The sequence below is a fragment of the Neopsephotus bourkii genome, unplaced genomic scaffold (genome assembly GCF_033783945.1).
Source record: "Neopsephotus bourkii isolate Nb327-2 ecotype Australia unplaced genomic scaffold, CSIRO-AGI_Nbou_v1 NB_318, whole genome shotgun sequence".
Taxonomy (NCBI): Eukaryota; Metazoa; Chordata; class Aves; order Psittaciformes; family Psittacidae; genus Neopsephotus; species Neopsephotus bourkii.
This window is the reverse complement of record NW_026900826.1, coordinates 5,691,431-5,718,017: the sequence shown is the minus strand read 5'-3', so window position 1 is coordinate 5,718,017 and position 26,587 is coordinate 5,691,431. Positions and strand designations below refer to the sequence as shown.

The 26,587-nt window shown below is 38.8% G+C and overlaps 2 protein-coding genes across 7 annotated transcripts in view; one reads left to right on the top strand and one right to left on the bottom strand.

Annotated features, from left to right (window-relative positions):
• LIPC (lipase C, hepatic type) overlaps positions 1 to 26,587 on the bottom strand; it is a 241,920-nt gene that overhangs the window by 75,648 nt on the left and 139,685 nt on the right. The window lies entirely within an intron of this gene.
• Positions 19 to 25,723, top strand: SLTM (SAFB like transcription modulator). 6 transcript variants are annotated; one of them, XM_061347505.1, is made up of 21 exons: positions 19 to 213; positions 958 to 1,045; positions 8,963 to 9,027; positions 9,329 to 9,514; positions 9,963 to 10,010; positions 10,963 to 10,990; positions 12,344 to 12,812; positions 13,374 to 13,423; positions 15,354 to 15,472; positions 17,118 to 17,267; positions 17,357 to 17,466; positions 17,553 to 17,713; positions 18,045 to 18,136; positions 18,360 to 18,523; positions 19,556 to 19,730; positions 20,654 to 20,778; positions 21,861 to 22,031; positions 22,893 to 23,207; positions 23,660 to 23,798; positions 24,555 to 24,712; positions 25,066 to 25,723. In XM_061347505.1, the coding sequence occupies exons 1-21, from the start codon at positions 19 to 21 to the stop codon at positions 25,172 to 25,174; spliced, it is 3,117 nt and encodes a 1,038-aa protein (XP_061203489.1). In that variant the 3' UTR covers positions 25,175 to 25,723. The 6 variants fall into 6 exon arrangements, with proteins under 6 accessions (XP_061203489.1, XP_061203484.1, XP_061203486.1 ...); XM_061347500.1 differs by having other exon boundaries at positions 23,648 to 23,798; XM_061347502.1 differs by having other exon boundaries at positions 8,963 to 9,036; positions 9,329 to 9,505; positions 23,648 to 23,798.

The following is a 26,587-nucleotide window of genomic DNA, read 5'->3' as shown; positions in this document are numbered from 1 at the left end:
GCGCTCAGTCGCTCTAAAATGGCCGCCGCCGCCTCGTCTCCCGCCGCTGCGGGGGCTCCCGCGGCACCTGCTGCGCCGGCGTCGGTGGCGTTGCCCCCGACCGAGAGCAAGAAGATCACCGACCTGCGGGTAATTGACCTCAAATCGGAACTGAAACGGCGCAACCTGGACATCACCGGGGTGAAGACCGTGCTCATTTCCCGGCTCAAGCAGGTGAGAGGCCGGTACAGGCCGCGGGGACCGGCCCTCCCCTGCTCTGCCTTCTCCTATACTGCCCTACCCGACCAGCCGAGGGGCCTGGCCCGCCACTGCTGGCTGCCCGGCTCCGGGGGCGGGGCCCTCGCCGCCCCGCCGGCTGCCCCCGGTGTGGGGGGCGGGACCTGTCCCTGTGCTGCCTCCGGTGTAGTGGTGAGGGTCTGCTGTGACCGGGCAGCCTGGTTGCTGTGCGTGGCCCCAGCAGGGTGGCACGCCCCTCTCAGCCGCCGAGGTAGCGGGTGGTGGCCGGGTCCGGCTCGGTGTCCCAGCTGGTGGAGCTCGCCCCGCGGCCTTGTGACCCGCCCGCCACCCTGGGCGTAGGAACTCGTCGGGCGGCCGCTGGGGCGAGCCCTGGGGCTGGCTGTTGCTGTAGGGTTTCTGAGCTTCCCTACCCCCTGTTTTCGTGCTGCCCTTAATGTTATCATGGATGTCGTACTAGCCTTCTAGCGTTGTTTCCAAAGAGAAATGTGCAGATCCTTGATAAGCTGTGCTTTGAACATGCCATTTTAACAGCTTAAACTCTTGCCATTATCACTAGTGTTCCTTCCCTCGCTCTTAAGTGAAAGGTTTAACCCAAAGTATTTTCTAAACTACTTTTAAGATGGAAGAAACTAATTGTCTCACTGACTTCTTCTGAAATCAAGTCTGGAGTCCCACTGAAATCCATTAAAAATTGATTTTTTGTTTTTTGGTCTTATTTAGGCTATTGAAGAGGAAGGAGGTGATCCAGATAATATTGAAATAACTGTTTCGGCTGACACACCCACCAAGAAACCAACTAAAAGCAAAGGTTAAGATATTTGGATATATATTACATTCTTAACCAGTTTTTGTGCCAGATATCACCTTAAAGAAGGAGTGTGGAACTGTGGCGTGTAGTTTACATACAGTTGTGACTTCACTGTTCATGATTTCTGTCATCTGAGACATCTCTTGCATTACTTGTCTGGTTTTAGTCACTGTATATAGGCAATATATAGGAATGCCAGATAGACATGGAAAATGGGTAGGTTAAGAGATGTGTTAAAGAGGTAGCAGCTGTGCTGCCTGCAGATCTTGTGGGCTTGTGCTGTGTGTGCTGAGGCTGTGTAGGTGATTGTGGGGTTTTTGGAATATGCTGTGTTCTCTCCTGAATGTGGAGTGTCGCAGGTTTAGAGTGGGTATAAGAACTGCTGTGTAGCTCTGGGAACACGGATGGGCCACGAGGATGATCAGGGGACTGGAGCACCTGCTGTATGAAAATAGGCTGAGAAAGTTGGGGCTGTTCAGCCTGGAGAAGGGTGTGTGGAGACCTCATAGCAGCCTTCCAGTATCGGAAGGGGGCCTACAAGAAGGCTGGAGAGGGACTCTTCCTTAGGGACTGTAGTAATAGGACAAGGGGTAACGGTTTCAAACTTAAACAGGGGAAGTTTAGATTGGATATAAGGAGGAAGTTCTTCACTGTAAGGGTGGTGAGGCATTGGAATAGGCTGCCCAGGGAAGTTATGAATGCTCCATCTCTGGTGGTGTTCAAGGCAAGGTTGTACAAAGCCTTGGGTGAGATGGTTTAGTGGGAGGTGCCCCTGCCTATGGCAAGGGGGTTGGAACTTGATGATCTTAAGGTCCTTTCCAACCCTAACTATTCTATGATTCTACGACTGTATTTGGGTTTATTAGCATACTTTTTACTGAAGGCAGGATTCATAAATAGGAATTTCCTGAATGGGCTCTGAAGGTTCACTTTGAAATGTTTAATGAAGAGATTTTAGTTTTCTTTTTGTGAAAAATAATTATTTAGATTCTATACAGATTTGTTTGGCAGAGATTGTTGCCTCTTTTTTTTTTGCGTACGTATTTATCACTATTTAATAATGTTTTCTGAGGTTCTGTGGGATATTAATTTGGGTTTTTTTCTGTTGTTCTGAGAGCATTCATAATCAAGTAATACTAGGAAATGTTTGGTTTGTGCATGGCATTCCTCACAGAACGTACATGCTAGGAATGTTCGTAAGTGTGGTATGGACACCTGTTTTGGAAATGATCTATACTATACCACTGTCACTTAACTGAGGCTGAGTTTTGTGGTGGAAATGATTATTCCTGCTTTTGTCTGCTGTGAATGGGGAAACAAGTAATAAATTCTGCTTAGAAAGTTTGAATAACTTACCTGTACTTTTTACTTAGTAGAAAATTAAGAGGGAATAAAACTGTGTGGTTTCATTTTCTTCTGCAACATTACTTTATTCTCTACTCTGGAAAAGTAATTGATGCTTAAGGAAACTACTTGGAAGCTAAATAAGGAAAGGCTTCTACAATTTTTTATGTAGAGATTTAAATGGCTACTTGCTCTCCTGTAATGAACACTTACCTCCTGCTTTTCATCCTCCTGTTCTCCAAACTAGTATCTCCATGTGCCTAATGTTCTTGAACCAGCTTCTTGTTTAATTTTGCTTCTGCAGAGGTTGCTGCTGCCTGAGGCAGGGTTCAGTAACTGTTCCCTGCCACCTCTTCTGTGGAATTTTAAGGTGTATATGTAACATGTACGTTCTTGGTAAACTTCAAAGTAAAATATGACCTTCATGAAGTTCTTATCTGCCCACTTTGCAAGCTCAAGAGTTTTTCCTCATTACTTTTTGGATTATAAAAGTCTTGTGAGCAAATTTTGTGCCAAAAATAAGAAGGTTCATGTTGTATTAATCTTCACGTGTTGAACAAGGAAAAACTCTGTAATTTGTCTGGGGAAAATCTTTTTTTATCTTAATTGGTTTACTTATAACTGTAAGAAAGAATATATATTCTTTCTTTTTAACTGTTGCTTGTATGTGTTAACTACAGATTCTGATTTTATCTCCCTTTCTGATGTTTTCTACTGAAATATGTTACTAATAACCAGAAAGTATCCCTCAAAACTTGTAAATCTGGCACTTCAAAAAAATCCTTTTGCTAATGTGTCACTAGGAAAGTTGTAAAGGCTTGTGGGAGATGTATGCCCATCACTTGAATCCAGTAGGACTGAATTTTCATTTAAATTAACTATCTTGATCCCTTTATGCTTATACACGTTCTTCACTATGCATAGTGTTGCCTCACTGATTTTGCTGACAGATTGCTCTAGGCCTTCTGCTAGTGCTTGCTTCCTCCCTGCCCCACAGCTTCAGCCTAATGCTGGTAGATCTTTAATTATTTCCTGGTGTCCAAGCACTACTTATTTTATAGTATTTTTTCCTGATGCTGCTATTGCTATACAAAGGACAGTAGAAATATCATATAGTAATTTATGAAGAAAATACAGCCTCAGAAAAAGCCAGGAAATGGGAATAATGACTAAAATTCCTCACAGCAGGCAAACGTGAATAGGAGAGACAGGTGAAGGAGGTTTCCCTTCTAAAAAGTCATGAACTGTGTCAGATGGTATCAAGTTTAGACTGAATGTCTTCTGTAGCCAGTTTTACAGCAACTCTTAAGGTCTGTGGAAAAAGTGAGATGTCTAATTCCCTAGCATTGCCTGTTAGAAAAACTTGATCTGGAATTTTGATGCAGGCTGGGCTAGAGGGGGAATAGTGTGTGATGCATTTGTTTTCTCTCTTGTTGATTTTTTTGTATGTATATTGACAAATATGGAGAGGAGTAGGAATAAGGCTAAGAGTGGAATTTACTTTCATAGAACAAGATCTTGTAATGGCCTGATAAGTTGATCTGTCAGCTGAGTATATACTGCAGCTTTTTACTGGACTGTGACAAGTTTCTGACAGTGATGATACAAAGCCAACTTCCTATGAGATAGGAAAGAAATATCTGTAAAACACTGAGTAGAATAATAAGACCTTGACTAAACTGGTTTGAATGTAGACCTTCTTTAAACAGCAGCTTTCCAGTGTCCCAGACAAAGTTCCACAGCATAAGATACTGTATGAAAAAGGAGCCATATTTAGAATGGGGTGTTTACTGACTTGCCCAAAATTGATATAACACAGAGGGAGCCATGTGGATCTTCTTTGGGAAAGTGGACTTTGCATCATGACTTAAAGAATGTTTGCAGAAGGATTCTGTAATCCAACAAGAATCCTTGATTGATCCTGTATGCAAAGTTAGTCAAAATATAACACTTTTCCTGGAAGCTAATTTAATTAAATATTTGGGTTAAAGAACTGCAGAAGAGCTGATAGAAAAGCTATGGAGGTGGGATCAGTTGGCTTTGCCAATTAAAGTTAAAAAGCTTAAAGATGGAACAAATACCAAGTGCCCCATCTTTAATAGCCGCAGCTGTGCCTTTCCATGCTGGAATTTAGTAGCTATGGACAAATTTCTCTATTTATGAAAAGATAAGAGTTTTTGGAAAAAGATGTTCTTTTCAAGTCTGAATATTCTGCTGCTTCTTCTGACAATCCAGAGGAAGTTACTTCTAGTATGAAGTATTTTTCAAACGTTTCTGATGTGACCATTCCTTTGAGGTATTTGCAGTAAAAAATACTGTGGCATATTGATACATCATGACTTAGTGATTGAAAGTTACTTTTCTGCCAAGTTTTGGAATTAGTGTGCGTGAGGAACAGATTCTAGGCTAATCAATTTTAACCTTAGAGAATTAATGTGAGCAGAAATGTTCATTTGCAGCTTTTCAACTTTTTAAGGCCAGATACCTATTCATGTCTTAAGTACCCCTCTAGTTTCTGACTGAATTTCCAGTTTGATGGTGCTATTAGATCAAATGCTGTAGCCAACAGGTTTTGACTTCTTTATTAAAACTGTTGAGTTACTTAAAAACAGAACTAAGTTATATACTGTTGGCCTTCAAAAGGCCTTCCTTTCTAAAAACTGTAAGCAACTAAGAGCAGTATCCTGCAGATAATGGAGAAGACTTAAATGTTCTTGTTCCTCTATGATACTGTTTAAGAATACAGAAGTATAACAGGATAATTTGCTTTCATTAATATTGTGGCAAATGATATTATTCGAATTGCAGCAGACCTCTTAACTAAATAATGCTATAAGGAGTATATTCCATTGTAGAGGTTTTCTTTCCTTTTCTTCCTTATTGCCTCCTGCCTCACATTTTTGATGAATCTTTGGCATCAGCTACAACAGAAACCTGTTGTGGCTCTAAAATAAGTACCAGAAGAAATGCAAACACTGATTCTTCCAAAATTTTATGATAAGTGTGTCAATCTACTGCAGATACCTAGTTTAAGACTTCTCCAAAGTACTTCTGTAATTCTATATAAGCCTGAATTTCTCATGTAGAAGACCACGAATAGGTAAAACATGCTTATGCAACTTTTTAAGGCCTGTAAATGAGAGAAAAGCTAAACCTGTGTAGTTTTAAACTAGCATTTTAAAGATGTTCTACATCTCATAAGGAGAATATTCATTCTCTATTCAAGTAGTGAGTTGTAATTTTACAGTATGTAGCCATTGCCAGAAAAGGGAGTAAGCATGGCTTATAAAGGAGTGCCATCATTCCAACGTAAATTAATATTTATGGTCTTAGGCACCCAGCTTTGTGATGAGTGCAGCTTACACCACTGATGTTTTCAGTAGCCACTGCATGGATAAATCTGTACAGAAATTTTATCATATATAGGCAACTGCTGTACCTGTCAGACAATTGCTGTCTGCAGAAGGTCTAGCTGTTCTCACTGTGATTGTTAACATACCCTTTAATTCCAATCATTTTCCCCAAAGTGACAGCAGTCTTGAATAAGGTCACTGAAAGGTGTTTGCTGCAATCTGATTCTAATCCTATGTAACTGAGACAAGTGTGCTTTCAGTAGCCCGCTGTGGCTGAGTGTCAGTGTGAAAAAGTTTTGAATATCTGAGGACTCTGGAAGTTGTGAATTTTTGTGGATGCTGGCTTTTTGGGGTGTTAGTGTGCCAAGTTCTGAAAATGATTTGTATCAGAACCTTGGAAGTGCTGCTTTTGAGCAGTGTGACTAACCAGACACAGAACTGAGAGGGGAAAAGAAAATTTCCTACCATTCTGTGGCTTGGCACTGGAAGGTGAAGGTCATTGTTCAGGTCTCCTTATTTGTACCAAGTACCTCTGGTACTTGGAGTAAATGAGACTTGGTGCTAAGACAGCAAGACTGAAGAAAGGCTAATGAAAGCATGTATTCCTGTTTGGCTTAATCTAGCACCAAACAAAATATATGGACACTTCATTACTGAAAGGTACAACTTCATCTTGATGAGGACATGTAAATAAAATGCATTTCTCTAGCTGCTATTGCAGAATAATGGGATTAATTTGAGGTAGATTTTTTTTTTTATTTTAATTCCCTAATAAAGTCTAGGTTCTAGTTCACCTGTGAGACTTCCTCAGGCAAAATGAGTGAATTTAAATAGCTTTCATGATAGTATATGCCAGATAATTGCTAAATATGTCTAGCATCTGATGTGTGGTTTTGGTTGTCTTTCTGCACAGCTAGATATGGGATGCAGGGAAAACTTGGTCTTTCGGGTTTAACAAACTCAAGAACTGAAATGTGAGAGGGGCAAAACAGAAAACACTTGAATGTGTGTAGAAATCCTTGCTGTTTCTCACTACGTTTTTAATTTACATTGAAGACACATGTTGCTGTACATTCTGTCACAGAGTGCTGAAATAGTAATACAAGATTTGGGTTAGTCTTGCTTTCAGACATCAGCTGTGATGCATATCAAAAACTCTCCAGTGTAAGTGCATGCTTCTTTTTGAGGAAAGGTAGCTTTCCTAAGTATACCTGTGTTGCTGGCTTTCTACACTAAAGTCTTGCAAATGTATTGCATTACAAATACAAATCGGGAATGTTTTGTTTATTTTAAATGAATTAAAATCAAGGACAAGATCTCTCTGTGTATTTGGATCTGAATGCTTAGATCTCATATTTTGCAATCATAGAGATAACTTCTGCCATATGCCTTTTCCTAGGGACTAGTGTGTGTCTAAAATTCAAAACAATATGCTGCATATAGGAGTACTGTCAGAGTGCCATCTTTCAGTGAAATGAGGAAAACCAATTAGGATCTAAGTAAAACCAAAACAGTAGTCTCTTCTTCACCTGTAGTTGAGCAGTTCCCAGTTTTGAAATACAATTTAAGAGCTCTGTATGAAAGACTATGAAAATTAGCTGCTGACAGAATTGGCTGTTCCAGGTAGTAGGAATCTCCATCTGTGTCAAACTTTGTCTGATGTTTTTCTTTTCTACTCCTTTTGAACATCTATAGGATTGATTTAGCCATTCATTAGAGGATGAATAGAGCTGTAGAATGGTTTGGGTTGGAAGTGACCTTAAAGATCACCCAGTTCCAACCCCACTGCCACGGTCAGGGACACCTTTGACTAGACCCAATTGCTCAAGGCTCTGGGCAACCTGTGCTGGTGCCTCACCATCGTCATGGTGAAGAATTTTTTCCTCGTGTCTAATCTAAATTTCCCCTCTGTCATTTTAAAGCCATTCCTCCTTGTCCCGCCACCACATGCACATGTAGGAGTCGCTCTCCAGGTTTCTTGTAGGCCCCTTTAGGCACTGGAAGCTGTTCTTGCTTTAAGGTGTCCCCAGAGCCTTCTCTTCTCCAGGCTGAACAAGCCCAGCTCTCTCAGCCTTTCTCCAGAGCAGAGCTGCTCCAACCCCCACAGCATTTCCATGGCCTCCTCTGGACTCACTCAAGCAGGTCCACATCCTTCTTCTGTTGGGGGCCCCAGAGCTGGGAATGGGAAAAGGTGTGATGTCAAAAAATAAAGCATTAAGTGGTGGTCATGGCTGCCATCTCATTTGAATCTGGAATTGACGTGAGTTTCAGTAGAATATGGTGAAGCCACATCCTAACAACTGCTTTTGTGCCTTGAGTTACTGAAAACCATCACATAGACTAATCTTTGATAGAATGAATCAGAGAGAGAATGCTCTACAAAGGCAGTGTGTGGAGATATTTGTATCTAGTGTTCTTTGGTCTTGTTTTTACTGAAGGTTAAGGAAATGCAGTGGGTTTCAAAGGGAACTGTGTCTAGTTCTGATCTCCACAGAGGCATCTTTATTAGAGAAGAGTGTGCATGTCCTGGAAGAACTGAATTCTTTGATGATACATGCACTAGTACAATAAAGAACGTGTAGAAAACAAAGTGCTTCACCTGACTCAATTCTTCTGCTTATAGTGATGAATAGTGATCCCTTTAGTGATGAAAAGCACTGGAAGAGGTGGCTTGGAGAGTCTTGCAGTTGCCATACTTGTGGATAGTCAAAGGCATAGCTAGATAAAACGTGAACCATCTGATCATACTTGGAATGTGGCTCTACTTCCAGCAGGAGGTTAGGTGGATTAGATGACCTTTAGAGGACCCTTCTAACTCAAACTGATCAGTGATGCTAATTACACTAGAAGGCAAGGCCTTTCCAATGTCTGAAGTCATAATGTCTAGATAACTCCAGTAATTCTAGAAACACAGTTTGATGTTCTCCTGAATTCCATTATCAATCAAAATAGAAGGATTGGTGTTAAAATCTCTAACTTGGATGTAACTGCTTGTATATGCAACAGCATTAATTGTTCATGCTTGCTCAGCTCACATTTTTTTTTCCTGCTGACCTTGAAAATACTCAGTTTGGGAAGGGTCATCTTAATAGTGAACAGTTCAGATAAATTACGGCCCAGCCACAGTATCCAGTATTGAAATATTTAGTGTATTTTCAGTATTGAAAGGAAGTCTGGTATATGGAGTAGCTCTAGTAATTAGTATATCTTGTCATTCCAGGTAAAAAGCATGAAGCTGATGAATTAACTGGTGATGCTTCAGTTGAAGATGATTCCTTTGTCAAGGTAATAAAAGTATGTAATTTTTTTCTTTTCTGAGTTTAAGCTTAATGTTTGGCTTTATTTACCAAAATAAGCTTCCACTTCCTTTGTGCTAATTTATGTGGAAATTTGGAGCATTGTTTTTACTGTGTTCTCAGCTGTGGTGCCTGAGGGTGTGAAGGTGTGTGGTTTTTTTAAACATGCTATGAATTTTTGTTATGGATGTGTTAACAGCATTTTGCAGAAACAGTGATTCCGCCCATTAGTTTCTCAGAATATAAGTAACACCCTTGTAATGTCAAATAATTGTTTTTCACACCAAAAGGAAAGTGAATTGGAGACTCAAGATGCAAGTGATCTAGATGGAAATGATGAATTAAAGGACTTTAAAGAATCTGTTGAAGATGAGAACTTGAATTCAAAAGAACTGCCACCTGCAGAAAAGAAAAGATACCGGGACCCAGAGCCAGCAGAGACAACAGAAGAGACAGAAAAGGATTCTGTGAATCAGGTTCTTTGTTATATTTTACATGTATTTTTATCAGCAAAATGTACATTTTTCTATGTGTGTTTGTATTCCTGGGAAGTCAGAACTAGGGATTGGGGGTTTTTCTTTTAGTTTGTCTTGCTCATCTGTAAAAGATAATTAGTATTTTTTTTCTTTCTGTTCTCCTTGACTTGTGTTTGAATAGTCCTGAAACAGATGTGGCATGGATTGACTGATAAAATACTACTGCAGCCCTAAGGGGGCTTTTTCCCTGATACTAGTTTTCACATACGTAATCTGTTCACTGAACTGAAAGATACAAGTAATGAGAACTGCTCATTGATGTTCACCTTACTGAGTGTGATTCCACTTAACTAAAATGTTTCCTGAGTTAAATGAATCTCTTGACTCTCTGAATATTGAAGTGTTTTACAGATACTTTGCTGAGCAAGTCGTTTTTATGTTCTCATAGGAAAACGAAGGTCAAGACGTGGAAGATTACACTTTTCCAGCTGGCCATGTAAGTTCCAAATAATTTCTGTTAAGTTGGTTTTCATGTCTGTTTAGTTGGAAAAGATCACTTTAGACTGGCTTTTTGTTCCAGCATGAATCCTAGAGTCAGATGATGTACAATACAGGTAAACAGTATAGGAAGCTTTTATTCATATTTTTTATAATGCAGGTAATAATGATTTCCAAATAAGATGTCCTGTTTAAGTGCAAATTCGTGTCTACAATTTGGGCATATTTAGCGCATAGACTTAGAAAGCAGTATGTTTCAAACCGTCTTAGAAATGCTTCAGAAGGCTATGTCAAATGCTAACATAGTATATATGCCTAAACTCCTGTTTTAATGTAGAAATCTGCCTTTAGAGAATGGGGAGGAAGGATTGGGTTTGGGTGGTGGTGGTGGTGTTAATGCATCTGTGACATCTTTAAGTTCAGAAATTCTAAGTTGCATGGAATTGATGTCTGAAAATGACATCTTCTACAGCATGCCTTGGTCTGTGAGGCTAATGATAAATAAGTAAATACCTTTTAAGATCTTGTTTTCATTTTCATGTACTTAGTGGAGGAAGTCTACCTAGTTTCTGACTTCTGTCCTAAGATTTTAAACCTAGTGATGGATTGCTTGCATTGAAAGTCGTAATTAGACAGCCGTTCTGAAGGCTTTAGCAAGATATGGAACAGCTTAGAAATGTCCCATTGAGTTAAGGGGAAGAAAATAGCTGTGTGTTCCAATTGCAAACTGCAAGTGTTGCAGATACACACCAATGAAGTTTCGTACAAATTTTCAGTGATTTGACAAGGGAGAGCTGCACAGGCTTGGTTTCTAGACCATTTTTTCTTTGGAAACAGTTTGGGGTTCATTAATTTGCCTTCAAAGGATAGAAATTCTGTGGAAACTACAAACTGTTCTGCTTAAAGTTTTAAAGTAGGAGCTGTTTAGTCTTGACTTTCTTTTTTTGCAGGAAGGTGAAGATGAAGAAAATGAGAAAGGTATGTTTAAAGTTTAATAGAGTTCAGAGGTCTTAGTCTGGTAGAGCAGGCAACTTTCTCTTGTAGTATTCAATCTCTTTCCTAATACTAGGCTTGTCTCCAGTACTAAGTATCAGTTGTCTCCTTATTAAGCCCAGCACCTGGAATCATTGCAGTCAGTGGGTTTATTTCACTCCTAAGAGTTATTTTACTCTTAAAGAGTTGATTACAGTACTTATCAGTTACTGTGGTGGATGTATAATATAGCTGTAATACTATGATTCTTAATGAAAAAACATAGTATTCAAGGACTCCAATTTTAATATACGGTAAGTCTTGATGTGAGAACTTCCAGCTTGCACTGCAGTAACTGATTTTTAATTGAGTGAAATGACACACCGTTACACTGAGCTTGAGCTCCCAACAAACGTATGGACCATCATATCCTTGGCTTACTGTCACATAGAAATACCAGTTGTACATAGGATGGTAAAACAAGTGTTTGGAAACCCATGGAGTGGCTAGTTTTTGTAAGCTATGCTCATTAGTGAAACTACAGAAGGAATGTAATGCACTTGGGCAAACAGACTTCCTGGACAGAAGTCTTAAGGATTCTGCGTATTGTGGACTACAAAGGACATGGAACACCGTCACTTTGCAAAAGATGGGATAAACACATTACTGAAGCTACAGGATAAAACTACAGACTCCATGTTTACGAGGGACCCTATGGCTGAAGTGCCTTGTCTGCACAAGTCCAAGAATATGGTTGGAGATGCCTGTGTCGGACTGAGATGGAAAATCTCTCCAGTGGATGAAGACTGAGAACCATTTGTCTACGAACTCTGGATTAAGGCTCACGTCGTGTTCTGCAGCAGCCTTGTGCAGCTAACTTGACTGCCTTAAAACTGCTTAGGAATGGAAAAAACAAGGGAGATCCCTAGCATGGAAGACTGGCTGAAATTCTCCAAGACTGTAATTCTTTCGGATTTGGGAAGAAGTCCTAGAACCACGAAGATTCAAAGACATCTTAAATCAAACTGTGAGCATTCAAAGCGACTATTTTCTTCTGGAACACTAAATCCTAAACTGGAAAATGGATACTTCTTATGAAGAACGGGTATCTCCAGGATGGAACCATATTCCCCTTCCTAATGTTTTGGTATTTGTCTCTAGAAAATGTGTTTTGCCATGGAAGAATAAGTGATCCTGGGTAAAGGATTTATATTTGTGTTAATACACCTTGTGTTTTTTTCTAACCTTCCATCAGTGCTAATAACTGGCTTTGTATTTTCTAGGTCCTATTCTAGCTTATGCATATGAAATTGTTTAAACTTCTGTTTTGCCATATTTATTCCTGTTAAATCCTCTTAGATAAAGCAGGTTCTGGTGATGGTACACAAGAAGTATCTAAACCTCTTCCTTCAGAAGAAAGCCTAGCTGAGGCTGATCACACGGCTCATGAAGAGATGGAAGCTAACACCTCTGTGAAAGAAGCTGAGGATGATAACATATCGGTTACAATCCAGGCTGAAGATGCCATCACTCTGGATTTTGATGGTGATGACCTCCTAGAAACAGGTAAAAATGTGAAAATTACAGATTCTGAAGCAAGTAAGCCCAAGGATGGGCAGGATGCCATTTCACAGAGCCTGGAGAAGGAAAGCAAGGACTATGAGATGACTGAGAACCATAAAGATGGTAAGAAGGAAGACTGCGTGAAGGGTGATCCCGTCAAGAAGGAAGCCAGGGAAAGTTCAAAGAAAGCAGAATCTGGAGACAAAGAAAAGGATACTTTGAAGAAAGGTCCCTCGTCTACTGGGGCCTCTGGTCAAGCAAAGAGGTTTGTTTTTCTATGTCAGTTCTTTACGATACTGAGTACCAGCATTCAATAAGATCACTCTACATTATGGGGGTAGCAGCAAGAATCTTATAATTAGTATCCTATGCTCCTGCCTATAGATTTTTTTGACCGCCATAAGTTACTTTTTAAAATTCAAGATCTTCGTATAGACACTATGTCCTTCTGATTGCATTGTCGCATTGTCAGCATTTATTTGTTTTTTTCAAATTGACGATTTTTTAAATGTCCTTGTGATGATGGTAATGAACAGCTATCAGTTCTAAGAACACAAAATGAAGTCAAGTCCCCGTCCTGAAATCTGGAGAAGATTGCCATATATCCACTGAATAGAGTTGTCAGAAAATCTAGATCTTCAGGCATCTTGGGGAAAATCAGTGCAAGAATCCATAAGGGAATCATTTGTTCAAATATACAGTCTAGCCCTTTTTTATTTTTATTTTTTGCAATGCTAACTTGTCTACTAGTATTAGTAGTGTAAATGCAACACTTACCACATGCTGTATTTTCAATTTTCTTCTGATTTTTAATTTGCTTCTCTAGCTCTACTAAGGAATCTAAAGAAAGCAAGACAACATCAAAGGATGATAAAGGTAACTATTACAAATTAGGGTAGTATTGTCCAGAACTAAATGCTTCCCCGTTTGAGAAACTGCTTGACACATGCTAGAACAGCTTACATGACTGAACTCATACATCTGTATTAAATTATGCTAGAGTTACAGTAGACACTAGTTATATGTTCATGTGTATGTTTTGGTTTGGTTTTTTTTTCCCTGTGTCAGATTCCTCATAAGGTCAAAGATACTTAAAGACTCCCATGAAAATACATTCTCTTATTTCAAAATACTTTTGGGAGCAAATTGCACTTAATATTTTGCAAGTCTTTGTTTTGATGAGAAGGTGTAATTTTCAGAGAAGCCTGCTGTACTTTACATACTACGGTTTGGGTTGATGTTATATGCAAGATCAGCAAAAAATAATTGCAAGTAATTAAACATAATGCCAATTATTTTTTTTTGTCTTGTTTTTAATTCTAGCTCATTTTTAAATAAAGTGAACCTTTATAACAGCTCTTCTGGTTGTTCAGTGTTTTAAACCTGGACCTATTTGTCTTTGTTGGAATTTCTATCCATTTACTGTAACACCCTGTATTACGATTACAAACTCATACTTGAGTGGAGCTCAAGAGCACGTTAATGTCACCAGTTACACCAATGCTTCATACTTGAGCAAGTGCATTTGTATAATCTCATGAGTCTCCCTGTTTTGCCTACAAGCTCTCTGCCAAAAACCTTTGTCAAAAAATATCTCTCATATCACTAATGGGTGAATGGAATTTTATCTGCTAAATTAATTTCTGAGGAAAAATTTTTGTGATAGAGATAATTCAGTCTTCTGTAGATGCATGTCTTTTTATGGTAGTTATATGCTTACAAGGAAATTAAATGAAGATACTGCAGATATGTTTTCATGTAGCATACGTAACTGTAATCGGAGCTATTGTAAGGCTGTCTTAAAATACATAGCCAAAGCCAGCCGTGGCTCTTTAATGATATTTCATGACATTCTAAGTGTGTAACGATTTATCAGGATATCCTGTTTTGACGGTAGCTGGTAACTGAAATTTGTTGCTTTCATGCACTGAAGAAAGAAAATTACTATTTTCTTCAAGGTGGTTAAATTACCTTTTAAAACTCTGCATACCACCAAATTTTCCAACTATTTAGCTTAAGATCCAGTCCTGGTCTTGCCTGTATGACTGGCTACAATTTAACGTACTCAAAAGCCATTCATATATTTGGCAGCAAACAAGAACAAGCTGAACTAACAATGTAAGGCTAAAAGATTTGGGAATAAGATTACGTGAATCTCTTGCTCCCAGTTCTGTATTGTTGCAAAAATGATTGCTATCTGTGGGGAGCACATAAGGTTTTTCTGCTTTTTTCTTTAGGATTTTCCTTAGTTTGCAGGACTCATTTCAGTGGGTTGCCTCCAGTTCTACATCCAGCAGCATTTTTAAAAAGCTGTTCTGGGTGGAATGCATATACTTGAAGAAGTTAGGGAATTGACCGCATTATTCTGGAGGCTCAGTCTCCTCAACTTAACCTTCCTGCTATCTTTTGGTAATGCGAGTACTGTTAAGACACACTGATAAAGGACAAATGGGTGCTAAAAGAATGTTCTTGGGTAAAAGTTATTGATAAGTTTCAGAAGTTGATACTGAATGTACATTCTTAGATGAGGGGTAAAGCATGCCTTTAACAAAGAACTGTATGATTTTTCTAGCTGTGTCATTTGGATATGTGTTAGCCAAGCTGTTGGTTCCAACACATGAGTAAATGAATGAAATCTTACTATATATATTTTTTTTCATATAGAAGTCTTTTCAAGAAAGGTAGACAGATAAACAGTTGCTTAAAGGTAACAGGCTAAACTTCTCTTTTCAGCAACAGTTTAGTTCAATATTAATGGTACCTTTGTCACCTTAATTTTTTGGCTGTTTTGTAAAACTTGTTTCAGGAAGTGCAAGCAGTGTTAGTGGTAGCAGTGGAAGTTCAACTAGAAACCTGTGGGTTAGCGGACTGTCTTCCAACACAAAAGCTGCTGACTTGAAAAATCTCTTTGGCAAATATGGAAAGGTATTTCGTGGGGTGGGATACCATGTGTGTTGTATGTGTCTCTTCCCCCTCCTCTATTCAGTTACAGAAATTGAGTAATACTTTATTTAAATAAGAGCCTGAATTGAAATGTCCAAGCAGTGTAAGCTAAAAAAACACCTCTATTTTCAGCATCTAAAATAAGAGTGCATGCTTATGGGAAGAATCACGTGACTTTTGTAAGAAATTATTCTTCCCATAGAGGTAAAACCCATAAATTATTCTTCCCATAAAATACTTAAAAATTGTTTATTAATACTAAAAAGTCATTCTTCCGATAGAGGCAAAAGAAATGTCACAAATGTGACTGGTCAGGACTGGCTTAAATTCTTATTTTCTTAATTAAATAATGATGGCTATGTTCTTTTGTAGCATCTGTGTTTAACCATGAGAGAAAGGTAATGTGCTAACTGGGAAAACTATAATGTGAACAGTTTCTATAGAACCTGCTGCTTGGTGACACTGTTTTTAAAACGTGTTCTGAGCATCTGTGAATAGAAAAAATGGGTAAAAAGTTAAGAGTCAATGGCTGTTCATCTAAGGGACTCTTTTAATGACTTACTGAATTTTTTTATAGGCTGCTTAAACTAAGTCTGTTTTCCTGGATTTTAGATTCAATTGAACATACAAATTCCATAGAACAGTGCAGAATCCATATAAGCTAAGCAGTCTTCTTGAAAACAATTTTATTGCAGTTCTCATTTTCTCGAAGGAGCTGCTGATAACTGGAAATTCAGTGTTTGTATAAGCCTTTGCAGTTACGACATTATTGTATGTTGGGCACTAGCTAGAACCTTAACACTGTGAATATCACATATGTGTGCTGATTTTTGGATATCTGATTTTTCTCACGAATTTAGTAGGTGATTTTATTTAATGCCTTCACAAGTGCTGAAACCCAAGAGTATGTTTTGTTAAAACTTCCAATTCTGTAGCTGTTTTTGCTGTAAAGATGCTTGTTACCTGTATTTACTTAGCTTCCCAGTTTTAAATTAACTGGGAAATACATAATGTCTAAGTGACTGTACCATTACAGGCTGCTAGAAAGACAAAATTGTTGCGTTAAGAGCATGACTACATCAAGATAACTGGCTCCAGTAATTACAGAAATTATAGCAAGGAACGCAGTGCTTTCTCAAGAAGCAGGTGTCAAAGAGCTGGTTGCATTTGATAGATGCCTTTGAGGAATTGGCCCCCTTATTGAGTTACTATGTCATGCAACTTACACCTTGCTGGCACTACTTGGCAGCTTTTGGGGGGATTAATCTGTTAGACATGAACTGTCAAATTCAGATCAGTGGTGTTTCTGTGAATTAACTCTGACAGTAACTTTCAAAAGAAACATTTAGATAATGTGCGTGAGGTTGTGACTTCTCAAAATGGAATGTCATCATTAATGTGCCTTGATGTGAAAGTTGGGATAAAGTTCTCAAAGCTTCAAATTCTTATGGAATTACATGCCTTTGGAAACTTAGGAGTGTCAGTCTTTCCAGTGGGGTGGGGTTTTTTGTTGTTGTTGGGTGGTTTTGCTTTGTTTTTTACATACTAGGGTAAAAATATTATTGGAATACTATTAGTTCCTTACTAGAAATGTCTCTCAAAACCTAAATTTTACCTGTTTATATAGGTACTTGGTGCAAAGGTGGTCACAAATGCACGAAGCCCAGGGGCAAAATGTTATGGCATAGTAACAATGTCCTCTAGTACAGAAGTGGCTAGATGTATTGCACACCTTCACCGAACAGAGCTGCATGGACAACAAATTTCTGTTGAGAAAGTAGGTTTAATGAGATGAAAACTTCCCAAAATAGACCATCTTATGCAAGAATCTGTATTAACCTATTTGCTTTTGGGGAAAAAACATAGGTGAAAGGGGATCCCTCCAAAAAGGAGCTGAAGAAAGAAAGTGATGATAAATCTGGTTCTAGTAGGAGCATGGGAGATAAGAAGACTGCCTCAAGTGATAAAGCCAGCAAGTAAGAAATTGCACGTGTCTTCTGAAGTTGTGAAAATCCTTTAAGTTGAATTTTCCTCATTGCATTTGTGTTTCCTTCCTAATAAGAACTCCGTCAACCAAAAAAGAAGAAAAGAAATCTGAGAAATCTGAAAAAAAAGAAAGTAAAGAAGCCAAGAAAACAGAAGGTAAAGATGAGAAGAGTGATAATGGAGCGAGTGGCCCCAGTCAAGAATCCACTAAAAAATCTGAAGAAAAGAAAAGAATAAGTATGCAATAGAGCCATGTCTTCGTCCTGTTGTATGTGTGTGGCTGACTTGTTTTGTGGGCATGTTCTTGCTCTTATTGGAAACCAGACAATTAAACACTCGTTCTTTTTTTAGACTCAGTAACATAATTACTTTGGAGCTGATGTAAAAGCTTCCAGATTTTATATTGCTACTTAATTACAGCCATGTGCTGGTATGCTGCTTCTGTCAGTAACACTTCTGCTCAGGGATTCAGATATTCACTAAGGAAAAGCTGTAATAGGTGAACAGGGGTGTATGTGTGTGTTAAACCCTTCTTCTTTTTCTTCTTTTCTTCTCCCCCTTTCACCAGGTGGTAAAAGCCCAGGTCAAGTTGTAGTTTTAGACCAAATGAAAGGAGACCAAGGCCACACTAGGACAGTTAGAAGGGGAAGGTTTGATAAAGTAAGTATCTATAGATTTGATGCAATGTTTATCTGATTTGATACTCCCTTACAGTTGATATTTTCACTGAGAAGTGAAGAACTACCACAAACTGTTAAGCTTAGATAGAAGCTTTGTATGCTTTGGGGATAGCTAAGTAGTTAATGATACTTGAACATAGCATCCAGAAATCTCCCTAAATGAATGAGACTTCTGAAATAACCATTGTAATCTCTATCTATAGCCACAGATATTGAGGAACAAAGAGCGTATTATTCAAGATAAAGTGAAATTCAGGGAATACAGGGGTAGAAAGGATATCTTGCCTTTTGAAAAGATGAAGGAACAGAGATTGCGAGAACACATGGTTCGATTGGAAAGAATACGACGAGCTGTTGAACTCCGAAGGTAGTAATTCATCTTTTTGCTAAAGGCTATTTTCTACATTAATTGATCAGATACTATATTTAGAAACCCACTCAGAATGCATTCTGTCAAGCCTTTTGCTCAGATGCTAGAAGTCTGGAACTCTGCCTGTCAGTACCTTTATATAAATTAATGGACTCCAGAATTTTTGTTTAATCTGTTAATAGCCATAAATGTAAACACACAGCTTAGTGCTGGTTATGGGGGGTATATCTCATAACTGTTACTGCATGCCAGTTTTCTGTTCGAAAAGGTGAGAAGTTGACTAGCAAATGTGCAGAGGTAGTATTTGGGGGTGTCTGTTTTCCAACAGAGAACTGTTGTATATCTTAATGGCAAACTGAGCATAATAATCTTGTCCCTTTAAGTAAAAGGACTAAACAGCTATACTGTTCTATTCTGCTCTTTTCATCTGTCCAAAAGCTTCCAAAGGATAGTTAAATGACTTCTGTTAGCTGGATTTCCCTAAAGAAAGGAATTTGTAGCAACCATAAAGCTTAATGAGAAAATGCCTTTCCTGATTCTTGTAAGGTACTGGGAAGATGAAAGCAAAATGAAGCTTTGACAAGTGTACCTAACCTGTGTGAGTCAGAGTGGTCAATTTAATCTGTCTTGGTTTTGGACAGAAAACAACTAAATTTTTTGTTAGCTTGAAGAGGACAAGAGCTAAAATAGCATTTATTTTTAAGATCTAAATCCTATTCTTGGCTAAGCTGCTGTTATTGTTTGCCAAATGACAGCATAAAAATACGAATCCAGCATGGAATACATCAAGAATGATGGTAAAACTTTTCCTAGATCTGCTGTCTGCTTAAATGGTTTTATAGAATATGCTAAAACCAGTTTGGCTACTTGGGGCTAAAAGGAGTTGGTTTCTTATTCTGGGACTTCTGTCAAGACCTTACTCTGAAATAGTTTTTTTCAGTGTCTGTACCTCAGGTAATGTTAGTTTTGGATGAGAGATTTTAGATCAGTTTCTGCCACATCTTTCCCTTTTTCTCCTTTTTTCTTTAGGCGAAGAGAAATTGCTGAGAGGGAGCGTCGTGAGAGAGAACGCATACGAATAATGCACGAACGAGAAGAGTGCTTACAGAGAGAAAGGGAACGATTAGAAATTGAAAGGCAAAAGCTAGAGAGGGAAAGGATGGAACGGGAGCGGTTGGAAAGAGAGCGTGTCCGTATTGAGCAGGTGTGCGTATTTCTGTTTTGGCTTGCGGTGCACTATCATTTTGGAGCATAACCCAGTTGGCACTTGCAGTGAATTTTGATCCTCACCTTTTCACCCAGCCCATTAAAGAACCAACCAAACACTACAAAATCCAAAGTGTACAACAGCAGTAATCTTTATCTTTTTTGCTTGACTTGTAATTTGATAGCAAATTCTCGTTACTGGTTTATGCCAAGGCTATACATGTCCGTCTCTAAAAACAAACGACCTCAGAACATATTGTCCTACAGGCCTTCCGTAATTTTACTGAGAGAAGGCTGCATGGAAACTTCATAGCAGCCTTCCAGTATCTGAAGAGAGCTCTAGGGATGCTGGGAGGGACTCTTCATTAGGGACTGTAGTGACAGGACAAGGGGTAATGGGTTCAAGCTTAAACAGGGGAGGTTTAGATTGGATGTAAGGAAGAAATTCTTTCCTGTTAGGGTGGTGAGGCGCTGGAATGGATTGCCCAGGGGGGTTGTGAATGCTCCATTCCTGGTGGCATTCAAGGCCAGGTTGGTTGAAGCCTCAGGTGGCATGGTTTAGTATGAGGTGTCCCTGCCTTGATGATCTTAAGGTCCTTTCCAACCCTAACTATTCTATGATTCTGTGTCAGTGGCAGCTTGATGGATGTGTTCCTGACCAACAAATACAGTAGCAGTGCAGGAACTTATCTGGAGATATTTCTAATAGCCAATAGCTTCTCCAGATCTGTTGTCTACTTTTTTGGGAGAAATATTCCATATGCTCTTTAATCTTAGATGCTATCCAAGGATTAATTGTATTAGATAGTCTTTGATAGAAAATTATCAACTGTTAAGTCCATATACTTGCTAACTGTTACAGGTATCTCTAATAAAGGGTTATTGTTTGTTGTGTTTATTGACCCTTCGCTCTCATGGTAGGAACGTCGAAAAGAAGCGGAGCGTATTGCACGTGAAAGGGAGGAACTTCGTCGACAACAGCAGCAACTTCGTTACGAACAAGAGAAGAGAAATTCTTTGAAACGACCCCGTGATGTAGATCACAGGTAATCTAACTCTCAAACCATGGTTTGACACCGTTTAGTAAACGAAACAGATACCAGCCTTGTGTCAGACTTGAAAATGCATTTTTACCTGAAACAAATCTTCACAGAAGAGCTGGCTTTCAGGTATTTGGTTCTGACATCAGTTTATGCTAAGCATGAAACGTACCTTATCTGTAAGAGAGAATTCTGAAATAAGGGAAGCATCCTGTGAATTAATTGTTACTTTACAAAAAGAGTGTAACGCAATTCAGTACATTTGCTGAGAAAAGCTGAGACTGGCTGAAATTCCTAGCTTCTGCTTTAAGAATTCACATTTCTGGTAAGTGGATGCTTCAGGAAGTCAATCTTATGGCTTTCATTTTTACTGAAGCCAATGACACCTGTTATTTGGCATTTGAGCCACATGAATGAACTGGTTTTGATCTTTACTTGGCTAAAAAAATAGGGCTGAGACCTCAGCCATAAAATTGATGTATCAGGTACAGTGGAAAGTAAATGTAAGTTGTCACAGTAGATACAGTAGCAGAATATTAATACTTGTTCAATAGAGAAATAAATATAGCTACTGATAATACGCTCAATATCTCACATTCTTATCAGAGAGTAGCTGAATGTTTAGTAAGCAAGGCTGTGATGTTTCCTACACTGCTCTTTGCTGAGAAAGCTGTTCTGGTTCGTGGGTGTTCATTGTTTGGTTTGGGTTTGGGTTTGGGTTTTTTTCCTAGAGGGCTTTTCTTTTTCCCTTGGAAGGCTGGTTTTTGCTACATTGATATTTTTCTTGGGGTTTCAGTTTGTTTGTTGGTTCATTTTAAAGTGCCCAACACTGTGCTATTGCTTAGATTTTATTGCATATTTTGTTGATGTTTTTGTCTCTTTAATTTGCACTTTAAATAGGAGTGCTTTGGGTTTTTTTTTCTTTAAATGATTTTGTCCACTATTTAAAGAGTCCACTTCTGTTAGTAGCTTTCCAAATGTCAAATGCACATCTTTAAAACAGACAGCTGACTCGTAACAATTTTCTATGTATTAGGCCTTGATTTGGATCCGTGCAACTGATGAGAATTCATTTGTTTTGTTTAAAGGAGAGATGATCCTTACTGGAATGAGAATAAGAAGATGGCTCTTGATACAGATGCACGGTTTAGTCACAGTTCAGATTACAGTCGCCAGCAGAACAGGTTTAATGATTTTGATCACAGAGAACGGGGACGATACCCAGAAGGTTCTTCTGTTCCATCATCATCTTTTGACAGGTAAGCGTAGGTAACAGGGCAAGTATTCACCTGCCCACATCTCTTTGCATTTCACTCATAACTGTTCAACATTTAAAATAGTGCTAAAGGCTTTATAGAGTTCTGATGCAATAGAATTGCAGCAGTGTCCCAAAATTTATTGTGTCTTCAGAGTTGGCAATTTTTACCATGGAATCTAGTTTGATTTTCTCTGAGGATTTTTAAGTTAACTGCCTGGTGGTCTCTTCTGGGTGACATTTCAAAAGAATTGTTGTGATCATTCCTCTTTCACCTAGTCATAAGTGGGTTCAGTGGATTATATCTGTCCTATGTGCTTACTTACCTGCTTAAGAAGCAAAGCTAGAAGCAACTTACTTAATCAGAGTTAAGAGAATTTCTTGCACAAGTCACATTCACAAGGATCCATGCAGTAAATTTACTGTGCAGTAAATGCTGGTTCCAGTTCCAGTTTTGTTTCCATTAAACTTCTCCAGTAACCAGTTGTTAAGACCACATAATTGTAGCTTCCGGACTTCTGTGCTGCAGTGAGCTAGAACTATATTTTGTAGGTGACTCGAAATCTAGCATTCCCTCTGCTTCATACAAGGCGAAAAGAAAGCCCTACAATTGCTTAAATTATACTGACTAAAATGGTAAATGCATAAAGAAATGTTAAACTGGCTATAAGAACTCAGGCTCAAAATCACAACTGTAGAAATAAATACAATTTAGGTGGGAAGGATCATAGAGATACATGTCACATATATAGTAATGAACATGTAATATAAAGATATTTTTGTAAGCTCACATTGTGCTTCCATGTGCAGAGAAGTGGGAAAATGGGAGACAAGCACATGACTTTTTTCTACTTCAACAACTTAGGCGAGAACGTTTTGTAAATCAAGGTGAAGCAAAAAAGACTCGTCCAACAGCACGAAGAGAAGAGCCGGGCTTTGAGAGATATCCCAAGAACTTCAGTGAGTCCAGAAGAAATGAACCACCTCAACCAAGAAGTGAACTTCGAGACACAGATAGACGAGAAGTGCGAGGAGACAGAGATGAACGAAGAACAGTGATAATTCATGACAGACCTGAGATACCACATGGTCGACATCCAAGAGAGACTGGTTCAAATCCACCTAGGCAAACAAATTGGAAGAGTGAGGGAAGCATAAGCACAGACAAGCGGGATGGCAGGTAAATATGCTGGCTAACCAATGAACTAGTGAATGTGCTGATTCTCACAGAGTTTACCCATAGTAGCAATTTCTCAAGAATCACTGTGTAAAGAGGGAACAGACCCCTCCCTAAAGAATGACAAAGTCACTTTCAAAATGCATTAGAAAAGGCGGTGTGTATGTTGTCACATACACTAAACCTTATCTGTAAACTTGGTGCTGACTCCCAGCAGCTTGTTCTTAACACTGTGTAGCAACATAAAGTAAGGAGGCTTTTCTGCAAGAATGTGAACAAGTAACATGCAAGCTTTAACTCTTTAGAGAGCTACATAGATCTAAAAGAAAGAAGCTAACTGCAAGTTGCTAGGAACCTGAAAAACAAAAGGGAGTCCTTGAAGTGTGCATGTGCTGTGATTTGGTACCAGTTCTATTATACTGAAACCAAAATTTTGATAAAAGCGATTTTTACAGAAGCGAGAGGTCGGATCGATCGGGAAGAGAAGTGTCTGGACACGTGAGAGGTGCGCCTCCTGGTAGCCGTAGCAGTGCTTCCGGGTACGGAAGCAGAGAAGGAGAGCGAGGTGTGATGGGAGAGAGAGGTGGAGGACAAGTGAGTCATCTTCTTGTGTTTGTGTGCATGAATGAGACAGGAAAAAGCAAAATCACACTGGAAAATGACTGTGTAGCTTCACAGAAATGACCACCAAGTGTTCTGGCTATTTGAAAGTTAGTTTATTTTAAAAGTTCTTTTTTGGTGGGGTTTTTTAATAAGCCAAGAAATTGCAGAAAACACCCCCAATTCTTTCTTCTTTTTTTTTTTGTCTAGCACCTTTCAGGTAGATCAGAACACCACCTGAATGAGTTGCTGATAAGGGTTTTAAGAATTTGTTGTCATGTGTTTTCCAGGTCTCAACCTTATATTGCCTGCTACTTCGGTGCAGTTTGTTTTAATCTGCATTGTATTGTTACTGAGAGAAAAACGTTCTGTAGGACTTGCCTTTAAAGCCTACAGACCAAATTGGTCCATGCCACTAGATCTTGAAGCATTTAAAAAAGAATAGTCTTTCTCTAGCTATATGGAACATAGTGATTATATGAGATCAGGGCAGAACTGGGAGTTAAAGTATGAGTTCACAGAACTTCACTCCCTGCATACCTGAACACCCATTGCAAATTAGGTGTTTGTTACATTTAATAGGACTCTTGTAAGTGTGGGTTAGCTGCCTGTGGGCTAAAATATTAAAAGATGCTTGAGTTCTGTATATTATAAGTTTATAGTGTGAGTTTAGCTGTCTTGAAAAGCTTGGTTCCTGTTGATAATGAAGTACACCTTTAGCTCTGAAAATGACTACCACTTTCTTCCTAGCACTATAATGAGGACAGACACGGTGTCGAGCGCCATAGTCGTGAAACTGGACCAAGAAAAGAATGGCATGGACCTAGTTCCCAAGGAAGTGGGTATCATGACACAAGGAGAATGGGAGATGGCCGTGGAGGAGGTGGCATGATGTCTCCACATACAAGGTACAAAAAGTATTCCTTCCTCTCAGTTCCCTAGTGAGCTCTCAAAGCTTTGATTGTGCTTAGGAAGTATAATGGTCTCAGTGCAAAAGCAGCATTACTTTCTGTGGAGGGGTTGTTGCTGCACAGCACACAAACTCATCTTTCCTATGCCAGCACATGACTCCACAACTGTTGTACTGCTAGTGGCAGTACTGTGCACCTGCGCAGAAAGAAGTGGCACCTTGTTAAGTCTCTTTTGAGACTTACAGTTTTAACAGTGGGGTGATATGAGACATAACAATGTTCTTAACTTGTACATCAAGAGTTTGGATACTTACCATAACTTAACACTTTTTTAAAACCTTTGTTTCCAGTAATTCTTCACCAATTAATAGAGTTGTACAGATCACAGGGAATTCCATGCAGAGGGTAAGTGGCTCAGGATTTAAACCATTTAAAGGTGGACCTCCACGAAGATTCTAAGATCTACAGCTGCTTGGTTTCAAGATAACTTATTGAAATCTCTTGTAAACTTTCTCTGATTAAAACACAGGAAACCTTGTCTGGAAGTCCTGGTTAAATTTTTTTAATTTAACATGATTACTTTCCTCTCAATTTTGGAGGCATTTTACTAGTTACGTTGTAATTTTGGATAGTTTTTGTGTATCTTTGATAAGCATTTTCCCTGAGGCACTAGAGCTGTGTAAAAACCAAATTGGAACCAAAATATTTGTTAATCCTGTATAAAAGAATAGTTTGCAGCCATGTGCTAGTAGTTTGATTTACCAACATTAGCTCTGTGGTGTCATGCTTTAAAGTTAGCTACTTCTCACAACATACACAACTATAACCTCCATTTTGAAGGTTGTCCAGGCTATTCTCTCTGCTTTCTAATTTGTAGAGAACTAAGATTGTTCTTTCATTACTGGGTATTAATGTAACCTATTTTTGCAGAAGGTACTGTTACATCGAGTGCATTATGTGTATTCTTGCAAATGTATTCTTTTGAAATAAACCTTCATATTCTGTATAGCTTCTAGTAAGTCTTTGCAGCAGTCTTTGGGGAAGGAAGACAGAATTAAACAGACACGTTGCTATAGCAAATCAAAACAGAGGTGCCATTAGCTTCCAACTAAAACTACTTTGTCTCCTTCACTATTGATTGAATTGAAAATCTAGAAGCACATTTGATAGCACAAGAAAGATTAGTACAAAAAATATAGGAATACTCATGGGAGGCCTAAACAGATAATTTTACAGTATGTTCTTTAGCAGAGCTCCAGCAGAACATTGATATGACTGTGTTTTACACAAGACTACCACAAATGAACTTTGCTTATAGTGCTTGGGGAATCTTACCCGTTGTTCAGGTACAACTACAAGTGTCGATGTGGTCTCAAGTAAAAGCAATGAATCTCTGAAAACCTTTTGGTTTTGTTTAACATTGAATGGCCCATATTAAATTTTTCTTGAGGAGGCCCAATCAGAAATGTTAGGTAGTCAGTCTAAGACTCATCTATCATCCAGTCACCCTAAGTCTGTAGTTAGAGCACTGCTGTTCAGCAAGGAAAGGTAAATCTAATCCACCACATAGCTTTACCAAACTGGATAGTTAACAGAAATGAGCACAGGACCTTGCTAACAGAACATGAGAAGAGCTTGTAAAATAGTACTTGAATAAGAGCTGCTTAAGTTCAAATTTACTGGTTCAAATTATCTTTTCAAGATTAAGTTACGAATTCTAAGGCAAGAGCATGCTGATGTTGCACATGGATCTTTGCTACATTCAGCTATAGTCTTGTTTGATGTGTGGAAAAACTGGTAAGTATCAGCAGTGTTCTGGAAGAATTAATAGCAGAAACTGACTTAAACAAAGTTGGTTTTGAGTAAGGAGCA